The sequence below is a fragment of the Maniola jurtina genome, chromosome 13 (genome assembly GCF_905333055.1).
Source record: "Maniola jurtina chromosome 13, ilManJurt1.1, whole genome shotgun sequence".
Lineage (NCBI taxonomy): Eukaryota > Metazoa > Arthropoda > Insecta > Lepidoptera > Nymphalidae > Maniola > Maniola jurtina.
Window position 1 is genome coordinate 11,266,156 of NC_060041.1, and position 12,484 is coordinate 11,278,639.

Here is a 12,484-nt window from a genome sequence, read left to right on the forward strand (position 1 = left end):
GACGTTGATCAACGCCGCCTAACAACAAAGCCCTACTAAAATCCATACAGTAGTGAGTAAGACTGCTAGAATATATGATGCCCTTCCAGCTTCCGTTTTCTCCGCCAATTACATTATTCCGACCTTCAAAGAACAGGGAATACGCTCCTTCTGCAGGCACGCTTCACAATAAGCTGCATCATTTGCCTTCTATTTGGCGTGATTGCAGTCAAGCGCATGCCTGTCTAGTTAAATAGCACCGACCACTATCCGCGAACTGCCGATACATCAAGTGACCCCGCCTGCTCGTTTGCTTGCTATTTTTTTTTTAAAGTTTCCACGGGATTTTAAAAAACCTAAATCCACCCAGATGAAATCGCATCTACGCCTAAGTACCTATACCTACCTAGTTTGATTACATTCGCGACTAATTCAAGAACAGGGTGGAACGTGGTCGTTTATACGAATCACGAGGAACGAGACGTTTCATCTGATGAATTTTCCTGCTTCGTACTGTTCGTACTCTATTAACAGACTTATATGACTTGTTTTCAAATAAGACAAGATTTTTCCCAGACGTGCGAGAACTCCAATTTTATTAATACTGCACTTGTGTAATTCATCAAGGACGAATGAGTAATCATCAATTCAATACAATAAAATAACAATTAAATGTAACTGCCATTATACAATAACCTACGTATTACCCATAATATTTTATTGCATAATAGAATTGTATTTAACAGTAGGTACCTACCATGACTTAACAAATTAGAAAGTATTAATTGATTGCTTTAGCCAATGCTTTAGCGGATAGAAACGAAAGTCTTTCTGTTAGGGTGAACGTCCACAGGCCAAACAAAACAAAACCTTAATCCAATAATAGGGTTCGCGCTCAGCCGGTGGCCTTCTCGTGGCGAATCTGTACAGAATGCAAATTGAAAAGCTACCTGTATGTAAAAATGTAAGTAATCTGTTATCTATCTGTTATCTGGTATCTTTTACTAGATAATGCCCGCGACTTCATCCGCGTAAATTACGGTTGGAATTCTATGATTTGCCAGAATAAAAAGTAGCCTAGGTCCTTCCCCGGGATGCAAAATAAAAGCTAGTAGACAGACAGGCACACTTTCGGATTCATATTAGTATGTAATTAATCAAGCACTGACTATTATAATTATAATTATACTACCAGCAAATATTTAGGGTTCCTACGTAATAAATAAAAACGAATCGTTATTAAAATATAAATCCATGCGGAGTTCAAGTGCGATGTCATACTCGCACACGAAGAGTTCCGTACATCGTACAAGAATATGTACTTTTTTTTATTGACATGGCAGCCATTTTGAATTATTATTATTTGTTTTTAAAGCGGAAATAGAAATACACGCTAAAAATTCATCTCTCTATCTATGAGATACCTACGTGAGATATAGCCTGATGGTAGACAGACAGACTGACGGACTGCGGAGGCTTAGGAATAGGGTCCCGTTGGCACACTTCGGGTAAGGAACCCTAAAAAAAGAACTTCAAAAAACCAGGAATCGCGGGCATCAGCTAATTTTATAATAAATCGTACTTACCCACGATAAGGATGTTTTTTTCTTATTCCTAGATTCAGTTCCAGTTTCAGAGGTTTTAAAATAATGTAAAAACTGTCTGTGAAATCAGGGTTAGGACAACTAACAGAGCGTGGTTTAAGTAGGCAAATGATAGATATCAAAAACTATATAATATGCTCTATCATTACAAAGACATTAAGGAAAATTACCTTTGACGATCTCTCTGGTGTCTTCGGTTAGATTTCCGGTTGAGTAGTTAACTTGCTTATAATAAATAAAAGTTATTCCTAAATCCTAATAATATTATAGAGCTGAAAGTTTGATTGTTTGTTACCTCTTCACGCCACAGTTACGGAATGCAGATAGCTTTAATCATGAAATAACACATTTTATCCCGGATTTATCACAGAAAAGAGGTCACGCGCGATTTTTAAAATACCTATATCTACGCAGACGAAATCGCTGGCATCATAACTTCTAGTCTGGCTCAGGTCTATTTTTTTAAAAAGACATGATCATATTATGAACGTTTTCCTTAAAAGCTAATTAAATTATTATTATTATAAGGGCCGATTTTTCACAATATTATAACCTTATAATATAAGCTTTAACTACACATGAAAGTGGAACCATGCAGTTTTGACTCAATACAAAAACTGTCACAACGTCAAACTCTGGCGTATGAAAAATCAACCCTATGGGCCGATTCACGCCAATTGCGTTCACGTGAGACGTGCGTAGTGATGCGCGTAAGCCCCTAACACACTGGGTTACGCATACGTCCACGCTTTACGCAAGCGGTGTGCCATGTTTCATACATTACAAGGCGCTTACGCAACACTTTTGTTTGCACTGCGTTCACAGAGACTGTGTTACTCTGCGCCGGTGGGTGTTAAGCCTAAGTTTATCATAACACAACGCTCGTAAACAAATTAAACCTTGTTACTTGTAATTGCTTTCTCAAACAACTCCAAACCTCATTTTCCTCATAAATAGAGTTAGCATGAAATTTTACTGGCAACGCATTAATAAAGTATAACTTTTGATGAAGGTTAATTGAAACAACCGACGATCTGTACGTAGTAGGGCACTGGATTGGCCATTATAAATTTAAAGGCACTGGATAGGCCATTCAAACTTTAATAAAATTGATGCAAGTTGCAGCTTCTGCTTACAACTTGATATCCAGTGTTATGTTTAACACTGGATATCAAAATGTTAGGGATCAAATCCCAAACCTCTCCAAATAGGAGGCCAAAGTCTAAGCCACATAGGTACTAGGACCTATGGTCAAAAAAATGTGCAATGGTTTACTGTTGCAATATTTTAAAATCTACACAAATTGTAGAATTGTAGCCAGGTTCCTTGACGAAACCATCCATTATATATGATAATCCATTTAGTAACTTATCTCTCCTGAACACTATATTAGTTTATTTGTTGTGATTTATTTCATTTACTTGTTTAGAAAAAAAGGTTTTGTAAAGTTGGATATAACCGTGTTATTGATTTTTAACAAAATATAGCTCCCCAGGGCAACATTTCCTATAATCTACTATTGTCAGTTATGTAAACCATGGCTTTGACTGATAAGAAAATTTAGTATCATCACTTCTATGGCTATCTTTCCTGATAAGTAAGGGAAACCTGCTTACTGATAAAAAATGTGTAATTTGTATAACTACAGACTAATTGATTGACCAAATCCATTTTTTTTTTTAAGTTTAAAAGGTTGTAGTATACTAGGCTGCTACAGCCGAAGTGAACATAAAGTAGAAGAAATAATATTTCAATTTCACATTTTAAAACCTTTCCAAGCGAGAGGGACTATTAGTAGCCACACAATTGTTTATCTGGAGATATCTGTGTTGCATAGTCACATCAGAAAATTTTCTGACCAATGATTTCTATTAATATGTGACCAACTAAAGGCTGAGATCCACAGAGAGCATTTTGACTTCATTCAGACATTAAATCAATAGTCATAAATGTGTCTGTTCTGTATTAAGTAGGTTGTACTGTACAGTCTCAATGCACTCTACAGTCTATCTCAACTCTCTCAACTTGAGAAATTAGTACTAAGTTGCAAAAAAGAAATTAAAAATCCAAATTGACACAAAGGATCCCCCAAAATATTACTAATAAACTAACACCTGCTGTGGCTATGCAAATGGGATGTATGAAATTCACAGCCAATACAAGAAGTTGAAAGTTACCAATCCAACCTTGAAATTATACTTAAATGTTGAAGTTAAGTACTTGCAAAATGTATTTATGTAAAATTTTCTAATTTCACACTAACATGATAATTTGCTCTTTGATCTCCGGCCTCCGATTTGAATAGAATTATGCAAAATTTGTTTGATAATTTACAAATCAAACAATAAAATTTCGCTTTCTAGGCGAAGATTTATGTACGTGAAAGCCTGAAAGATCAAGATATGAAACCGCGTTTTCCTCGCATTACATATATTCAGACCTTTAACCTTTATCAAAATACTTTCACCAAGCCAGTAAATACTGTAGAGTGTAGAGTCCGGTTAATATACAGAGTACAATTAGAGTAACTTATAAATTAGCCAAAAAAAACCGTTGACTTTGTTTGTTTATTGAAACATAGAATTGCATTAAATCGACTCACCTGCGGCAATTAGGTACGTGATTTGGACGTTAAGAGTTGCAGCTGAGTAGGGAATTATGATAAGAATGCGCGATAAGAACTAATTTTATTTAACGTAAATTCGTCCAAAATTGCGCGTTGCTATAACAATATGTCGCGGTCACTCACATTGTTCTATAGGTAATATTGTTCACAGCACAAAACAAACAAATCCATGGGCCGATACAGTATACACTCTAAATCAATTGAGTCATATATTAAAGTCCAGTAGATAAACCTCAGAAAATTTTAATAAAAAATATTGAATACAGTACAACACACTTCACAATTCTCAACCATTCTCAACAATTTTCGATTTGATTAGCAGTGTTGCCAACTCTTTAAAACCGTTTGTCGCTAATCGCTATGACGCCTTTGAAAAGTCACTAGATGTCGCCAGATGTAGAAAAAGTTTAAAGTCGAGAAGTCGCTGAAAACGTAATGGATAGAAAATTATGAGAAAATGAAATACAAAATAAATGACGATTTTTTTTATTAGGTAAATATTTTTTTACAAAATCATACTTTATTTCATTTTTATAATGTAAATTTATGAACATAAGAATATCAAAGAAGCCAGTTGCATTGTGCTGGTCTGGCACTACAAAAGGCCATCAAACAAAAAAAGAAGAAGAACAAAAAAGCAAATTGGCCTCATTCGCGGAGGTGCAATTAGTCATCTGTAAGGCCGTAATCTCAATTTTATATATAAAAAATTTTTCAACAAAAACACTTATAAGTCACTAGAAAAGTCGCTATTCTAATAATAATTTTCTTGTCGCTAAAAGTAAAAAAAATCGCTAGCACCTTCGAAATATCGTTAGATCTAGCGACAAGTCGCTAAATTGCATAGAGTAAAAACTGTGCCATCCATGAATCCTCTGAACATAGCACGACACGCTCGATAATAAAAGTAAGTACTCTGTGGAGTTGGACATTTTCTGTGATTTCTGGTCTGTGCTTCCTGTCATTTGTCGGAAACGTCAACAATAAATAAATCACACACACACACACTAGGTTTTTAAAAAAATCATAGAAAAATAATAAATAAGTTAAAATAATTTATGATAATTGCAAGGATTAGAAATCGTGAATTGAAAAAGTGCAGAAAAAATATTTATATATAATCCAAAATGTCAGAAAATGATAATATGGGTGATACCACAGATGTTGGAGATGAGTTTAAGAGGCCTATGATCTTTAAAAAGCCCTCGAAAAAGGTTACAGTAAACACTGAGAAGTCTGGAAGCAGTGCAGAGAAAGATAGGAGTGAGAGCCAGGAAGAAGTTCCACTATCATCCCCTGAGATACCATATAAGGTGCCTACATGGTCAGGCCTATGCCCGGAAGGTAAACTAACATTAATTAAGCCTTAAATTTAAATTTTGTTTCTTATTTGAATCGCTAGAGTATGAGACGCTCTTGCGGTATCAATTTTCCAGTCCACTTTGATATAGATACCTTGTTAGTGAGTGAATTGGTATCTGCTAGGCAAGTGCACTCCATCTTAGGCTGCACTTGCTAGCAGGTCTGATTGCAGTTGATGTTAGTCTATGAATAAAATTTTAAAAAAAAAAACAAAGTATGTGGCAATTACGTCCATATAGAAAGCTTCCAACCGATATTCAAAGCTCTTTACTGGATTATTTAGGCTATCCAAGCTGACTACTGATTAATAGTAGATCAATAGGTAATTGTAAATTAATGAGAACTGTATCTGATTCATTGGAACTTCTTGTATGTTTCTAGGTACAGATTATGCTCTGGAGGTGCTCAAATCTGGTATGATTCTAGAGAAAATAGAGTTGGCCAATAAACCTTATTATGTGTTTGGGAGATTAACTAACTGTGAAGTCATGATGGCACATCCTACGATATCCAGGTAATTTGATGGAAACTATTATTAAATTGGTTAACTTTGAATAACATGTACAAAGGTAATATTAATGTATTGATGCTGATTTGGAGACCAACTGATTTTCAAAGAATTCACATCTTTTTCTATGAAAAAGATATACATTTTTTAATGAAAATACCAATCCTAGTAATGGGCCACCATTTTAAACCCTGTACCGATATCTCTACACATAATTTGGATCACACACACAAGCTTACAAAGTCTTCACTTTTTAAAATATACAATTATATTTATTTATTAGCTTATATAATTATAAGCTTTGTCTATCTGTAGTTTTATAATATCTTTGGTAATTACTAAGTTGTATCAGCAAGGAAATATAAAGAAAGGGGTATGGCCTCTACCACCAGGTGAAATTAAGATTAGGAGCTAACTTAGCTCTGAATTCAAAAATAGCTTATTTTTCCAGCAAACGGGCATAATTTTAGAGTAATTTTAATTCCTGTTATTACACAGGTATCATGCAGTTCTTCAATACAAGTCTTCTGAAAATGAAGACCAACCAGCCGGCTGGTATTTATATGACCTGGGCAGCACGCATGGCACTTTCCTAAACAGGCAAAGAATTAAAGAGAGGCATTATGTTAGGGTCAGAGTTGGGCACCAAATCAAATTTGGACTTAGTTCTAGGATTTATATTATGTTGGTGAGTGTGATTCCCTAATCAAATTCAAACTCTACCTTTATAAATTGAACTTGTTCCAGTTTTTAAGGCAGATTCACACCAAGCACGTACACGTGCGTTGTACAGTGACGTGCGTAAACCTCTAACACACTTAGTTACGCATAAGTCCACGCTTTACGCAAGCTGTGTGCCATGTTTCATACAGTTCCATACATTACAACGCAATGGTACGCGCTACGTGTACGCTTACGTAGCCTCTGTGAACGAGCTATTAATCTTTTAGTTGGAACTATGTGCAGTAAACTACAGCCTGAAATATTTTACATCAGGAAACCCAGGGAAACTAGATTTAGTTGAGGATTCGAAAACACTAAAAGTTTATTTGAATAAACATGTTTTATTTAGGATAAAAGCTGCAAGCCATCTCTGTGCCTTGTTAAAATCGGTTTTTGGATAGGCATTTACAATATTAGTATGGATAGAGATTATATTATTTACTTACAGGGTCCAGACTTCGACGCTGAAGGTGAATCAAGTTTAACTGTCACTGAAATAAAGAAGCGAGCAGCAGAAATGATGTTAGAAAGACAGAAGATGGTAACTGAGTCAGGAGAGGGAGACAAATTAAATGCAGAATCAAGAAAAGAAAGAGAGAAGCAATTACGTATACAAGATATAAGAGAAAGAGAGAAGGCAAGGCTGAAGGAGGAAGCTTTACGAAAAGAAAAAGAGAGGATGAAAGACGAGGGAATTGATTGGGGAATGGGTAAGAATATAGACTGTTTGATTGAGAATAGCTTTAGATTTAAGTTCTTAATTAATTATCACCACTATATGGTACAAATATAACAATTCCGACCATCAAAAGGAGTACAATAATTAGTACCTACTTTGAATAAATGATTTTGACTTTTGACTTAGAATACAGTATGTTTATTGAGCAAAGAATATACCTATTTGTGCTATTTTCTCTCTACCAGGTGAAGATGAACCAGAAGAAGAACCAGACCTAGCTGACAATCCATATGCATCAACTGCTAATGAAGAGTTATATCTGCAGGATCCTAAGAAAACACTACGAGGATTCTTTTCCAGGGAGGGTATTGAACTTGAGTATGACTGTGTGGAAAAAGGAGTTGGACAGTTTGCCTGTAGGTCAGTATTATTATAATAGTGCTTGTTTTTCTAAATTTCCTTGATCAGTAAAATCATAAACCCAGTTCTAACATCTTTTTCTTTTTAACCTGAGCAGCAACATAATTATAATACTTTATTTTATTATCAAAATGAAAAATAAAGGTCTCCTTTGCTATAATTTTATCATGGTGTGTCCAGTCTATTATTATAAAACAACAGTTATATAACACTTTTAGTAGACTACAGTTACCAATGTTATATAATAATGTTAATCAATATGATTTGTGCCACATAACAATTGCATGTGCAATTAGATCAAATTTTAATAACCTTTGCTTTTGTTTAAAGAAATGAACTGTAACCTAGTTTTATAGTAGTATTTTATTTTATTATCATACTCAGTATACGATTGCAAAAGTCTTGTCTGCTATAATTTTCTTATGGCGCATCCAGACCTGTGCATATAACATCAGTTATTTAATAATTCAATTCAATTCAATTTTCTTTATTGCGAATTTGGGTTAGTTTACAGATCTTAATATATATTGTTAGTGTTCTGCCAAAGTGTTATATAACAATTTTACTCAAATGAATTTAATTTTCACTTGCTGATTCTTCTCGGTAGGAACGGCATTCCGAACCAGTGGTAAATTATTTGACAATTCAAAAGCACTTGTAAAAATCTATTTGAATAAAAATCTATTCTATTCTATTCTATCATTTTAGTGTGGAGCTACCAATAGACGACGCTCAAGGTCGTCCAGTAATCGCAGAAGTGATACATCGCGGTAAGAAGAAGGACGCAGTCGTGGCCTGCGCTTTAGAAGCTTGCCGCATACTGGACAGAGTTGGCCTTTTGAGACAGGCCAAACATGGTGAGTGTGGCAATCATTTGTTATGCTTTTTCTTACTGAAATATTTGTAAAATTATCACAACATATCAGATACTGTATGACAGTAATTTTATCTATGGCAGTTTCAAAATGTTAAGTTCTTTCTTAGTATTTTTAAGAAAATGTGCGTATGGCGCCTACTGGCTATATGTTTGCTACATTCTATACACTACATCTCATGATGATTTAAGGATCAAGTTTTCCTGTTCAAGTTTCGCTTAACGCTTTCATAACTTCATCCCATAGATCCTAGATGGACTGGTGGTGTCCTCTTGTAAGAAAAGGTGTTTAAACAAAGATTCACATTTTAAATAATTTTTCAGAATCACGCCGTCGCAAAGAGCGCGACTGGAGCGCTGACGACTACTACGATTCCGATGAAGATACGTTCTTTGACCGCACTGGCGTCGTGGAGAAGAAGAGGAAAACACGCATGGTCAAGCTGGGCGTGACCACACAGTCCAGCAAACCACTTGATTACTATGAACTGGTAAGACCTAATAGTTTTGTATTTAGTTTTTATAGAGTTGTAAATAAGGCTGCTTTTGCTTTACACAATTTCTAGACTTAACTAAAAGGACAGGTCTATGTGTATTGCTATAGTTAGACCTGTCAATTTAGTTAAGAGATTGTGTACAGCAGAATTAGCCATATTGTACTTTACGTTTAACTTTTATATTGTACGATTGTACTATATTCTAAGGCTAGAGTCTGCCCTCCACTTTGCTTGTGCGAAATTCGGGTTAACAGCATACCTGGCGTTAGGTGTGTCTGTTCCGCCGCATTTATTGGTCTGTCGGTCAAACTTTCTCAGCCTAAACACAAACTATTACAATTTTATGATATTACAGCCATAGTCATTTCTACTTGGTATACAACTGTTCTAATATTTCTTTTAAAATCATAGCTTCGAATATCTTGTATTTTCAGGTCAAAAAAATAGAAGAACTAGAGTCAAATATATCAAAGGAAGAGGCATCAATGGAGAGTATGCGCGAGGAAATGAAACAGAATCAACAATATAAGGAACATTTAGATGATTACAAAACAACGGATGCAATTCCTAATTATTATCAAACTACTGAACACAAGGAGATGATTTCAAAATCTAAGGTATAAAATTTATACTTTTTTCAGAGAGGGATTCCAGATTTACAAGCATATTAATAACTTTTCTTGCATAACACTTAGAAAATAGCAGCTTACGCCTGCAACTTTGTCCGAGTGCACTACACAAATTTCAAATGTTCATTTTACCCTCTTAAGGGTTGAATTTTTAAAAATCCTTTCTTGGCATTTGTCTACGCCATAATAGGTATCTGCATGCCAAATTTCAGCCTGATCCATCCAGTAGTTTGAGCTGTGCGATAGATCAGTCAGTCAGCTTTTCCATTTATAGATTACGTCATAACATGACTACAACTGCCATTTTTAGTACTGTTCAAAAATTATAACCAGTAACAATAATAATTCACAATGTAATATAACTTTTATGCAAACATGTTTAGTGACATTATTGTTATATAGTTTAGACTCGCCCTAAGATCTGCAATTTTTAATTTTTCTGTTAAACTTTTTATTTTTATTTATTTTATTTAAACAATGTTATTGCTTAAACTGTGACAAAGAATAAAGTACAGGAAAGATTTACAAACCAAGGGCAACCTTATCACTTTAGTGATCTCTTCCAGGCAACCCATTTTTAGTAATATAATTAGATCATTAGTAATATAATTAGTTCATTTATCAAGCTTCTTTGGATACCTACTTATTGTCAAGTATTGATGATATTTAATTATTTTAAACCTCTAATCGACAAAGCTGTCTAAAAAGGCCACTGTAAAAAAACCATGTTGTTGCATGTAAATGTAGATTATGCCTGTGATTTTTGTCCATCCGACCCACTTTAATATAGTCATAATAATGTTATAGTGTAGATTTGTAGTGCATTTTTAAATATTCTCATTTCAGTTAAAAATAAAAGAAATGCAAGCAGAATTAGTAGAAATGCGGAGGCTTGCAGAGGTCGCAAAACCTACTCAATTACCAGAACTTATCAAAAATACAGCACCTATCCTTCCTATGAAAAAAACAAACTCTGTTATCTATGGAAAAAGGTAAGTGTAAATTTTGGTACCTTCTTACTTCTAATATATACCTACTGGTTTCATACAAAAGTTCTCGAGATTATTTTAATTAAATTATAATGCAGTCAATGACATTGTACCATAGACATGTTACATTCATATTACATAATAGTGTATAAATCTGTTTTCACTGATGAATATCCTTATATTTATTTAATTTAATTTCAGGATAAGGTTAAAAGGTGATCTGATGAAAAAACTTCCCATTAAAAAAGTAACAAAACAAGAAACTCAAGCATTTGTGGAAGAAGTAGACTCCGATGAAGAAACAGAACTTTCTACAGAAAAATCTAGTTCAGAAACAAGACTTTCTAATAATATAGAAGTCAGTGGAGACACTAAGTGTTCTACTAGCATAAAAGCACCTCTTAATACAAGAAGTTCTTCAGAAATTTGTAGTGAAACTGGGCCTTCTTGTAGCATGGTTATTTGTGATGAAGAAAAAACAGATTCAAATACAGAACAGGAGAAAAGCTCAGAAAAAAATGATGTATCAAAAGAAAAGAAAATGTATGGTCCAATGAGACCGCCGGCAGACTATGTGATACCAGAGAGTTATTTTGACCAAGAGACTGACAGAGATTTACCTGAAATCACAGATGAAAATGACACTTAATAAATAATATTTTTTAAATATTTTTGGTTGATTTTAATTTTGTTAACTTAGTGGAATGTGGTTAATGACTGGGGAGTAGTGAAATGACTCAAATATATAGGAGTAGGAATATAAATGGCTTTTTTATTCAAATAAATTTCACAAGTACTTTCAAATTATTGTTAAGTGAATCTACTATAGAATTGGAATGGTCAATATGATAGGTACTAATCAGTGAGAGTAAAACATTACTAGTTCACATCACATCGTTTTAATTCGATAAGCTTACACTTAATATTTACACGCACTTCAATTACACAAACTAGAAGAAATTTGAGGGTTTACACAAAAGTTTTAGGTTATAATATTATCTCGTTGAAACCGTCGCTTCCTTCCTCGCTGCGTCTTGGAGTAGCTGCGTGTCCACTTCATCAGCTGGTAACTGTACATAGCGCACCACAGAACCTCTTATAAAGCAGTTCTTTACTGATAACATGTGAGGATACTTGTCTGGATCTATGACGCTTATGTCCGACAATTTTATATTAAGATATTGGTCTACAGAATGAAGGGTACCGCAAATACTAAGGTCATTTTTGAGCTCCACCACGACGTCTTTACCAACAAGCGATTTGAAGAACGAATAAAATAACATTTTTGTTTACTTAGAAAGCGGCAAATCAACAATACAATGAATTGCTCCAAAAAATAAAAATTATTTTTGACTTCGACAGCTTTTTGACATTTCAGCCACAGATAAAGTGCGGAGTATAATAGATGGACTATTCTACAGAGTATATTATTATATTGGACTATTCGAAAATTGAATCCGGATCCGGCAGTGTAGACTAGCCTTATGGTTTTATGGTCGTTCGTCTGTAACTTTTAGTGTGCCATAACCACTCCAAGAGGCGCAAAACCAAAAAAAAAGCCAGTTACAGGATGTTTTGAAATTCTTGATTTTCT

The 12,484-nt window shown here is 34.3% G+C and overlaps 3 protein-coding genes across 12 annotated transcripts in view; 1 reads left to right on the forward strand and 2 right to left on the reverse strand.

The window, feature by feature from the left end:
- LOC123871043 (mitogen-activated protein kinase-binding protein 1) overlaps positions 1 to 4,531 on the reverse strand; it is a 117,228-nt gene extending 112,697 nt beyond the window's left edge. For 6 of the 9 annotated variants that reach the window (XM_045914604.1, XM_045914603.1, XM_045914599.1 and 3 more), the window contains exon 1: positions 4,186 to 4,517. The gene's annotated coding sequence lies outside the window, so the exon portion shown is untranslated. Of the gene's footprint in view, positions 1 to 4,185 lie in introns of all 9 variants that reach the window. The other 3 variants (XM_045914601.1, XM_045914596.1, XM_045914594.1) reach the window with 3 other exon arrangements.
- A 659-nt stretch (positions 4,532 to 5,190) lies between these two features.
- LOC123871049 (kanadaptin) lies at positions 5,191 to 11,551 on the forward strand. Of its 2 annotated transcripts, XM_045914611.1 has the most exons (11): positions 5,191 to 5,553; positions 5,953 to 6,085; positions 6,578 to 6,767; positions 7,251 to 7,512; positions 7,727 to 7,901; positions 8,610 to 8,758; positions 9,100 to 9,266; positions 9,707 to 9,889; positions 10,748 to 10,893; positions 11,092 to 11,265; positions 11,302 to 11,551. In XM_045914611.1, the coding sequence occupies exons 1-11, from the start codon at positions 5,337 to 5,339 to the stop codon at positions 11,537 to 11,539; spliced, it is 2,034 nt and encodes a 677-aa protein (XP_045770567.1). In that variant the 5' UTR covers positions 5,191 to 5,336; the 3' UTR covers positions 11,540 to 11,551. The 2 variants fall into 2 exon arrangements, with proteins under 2 accessions (XP_045770567.1, XP_045770566.1); XM_045914610.1 differs by having other exon boundaries at positions 11,092 to 11,551.
- A 219-nt stretch (positions 11,552 to 11,770) lies between these two features.
- Positions 11,771 to 12,247, reverse strand: LOC123871053 (U6 snRNA-associated Sm-like protein LSm2). The gene has a single exon (XM_045914614.1). It carries the CDS (start codon positions 12,171 to 12,173, stop codon positions 11,886 to 11,888), a length of 288 nt encoding a protein of 95 aa, XP_045770570.1. The 5' UTR covers positions 12,174 to 12,247; the 3' UTR covers positions 11,771 to 11,885.
- Positions 12,248 to 12,484: the final 237 nt, after the last annotated feature.

Coding starts and splice junctions, on each gene's coding strand:
- LOC123871049 (XM_045914610.1), top strand. CDS start 5,337: ATGTCAGAAAATGATAATATGGGTGATACCACAGATGTTGGAGATGAG. Junction 9,267..9,706: donor CACTTGATTACTATGAACTG/GTAAGACCTAAT, acceptor TTGTATTTTCAG/GTCAAAAAAATAGAAGAACT. Junction 10,894..11,091: donor TCTGTTATCTATGGAAAAAG/GTAAGTGTAAAT, acceptor ATTTAATTTCAG/GATAAGGTTAAAAGGTGATC.
- LOC123871053 (XM_045914614.1), bottom strand. CDS start 12,173: ATGTTATTTTATTCGTTCTTCAAATCGCTTGTTGGTAAAGACGTCGTG.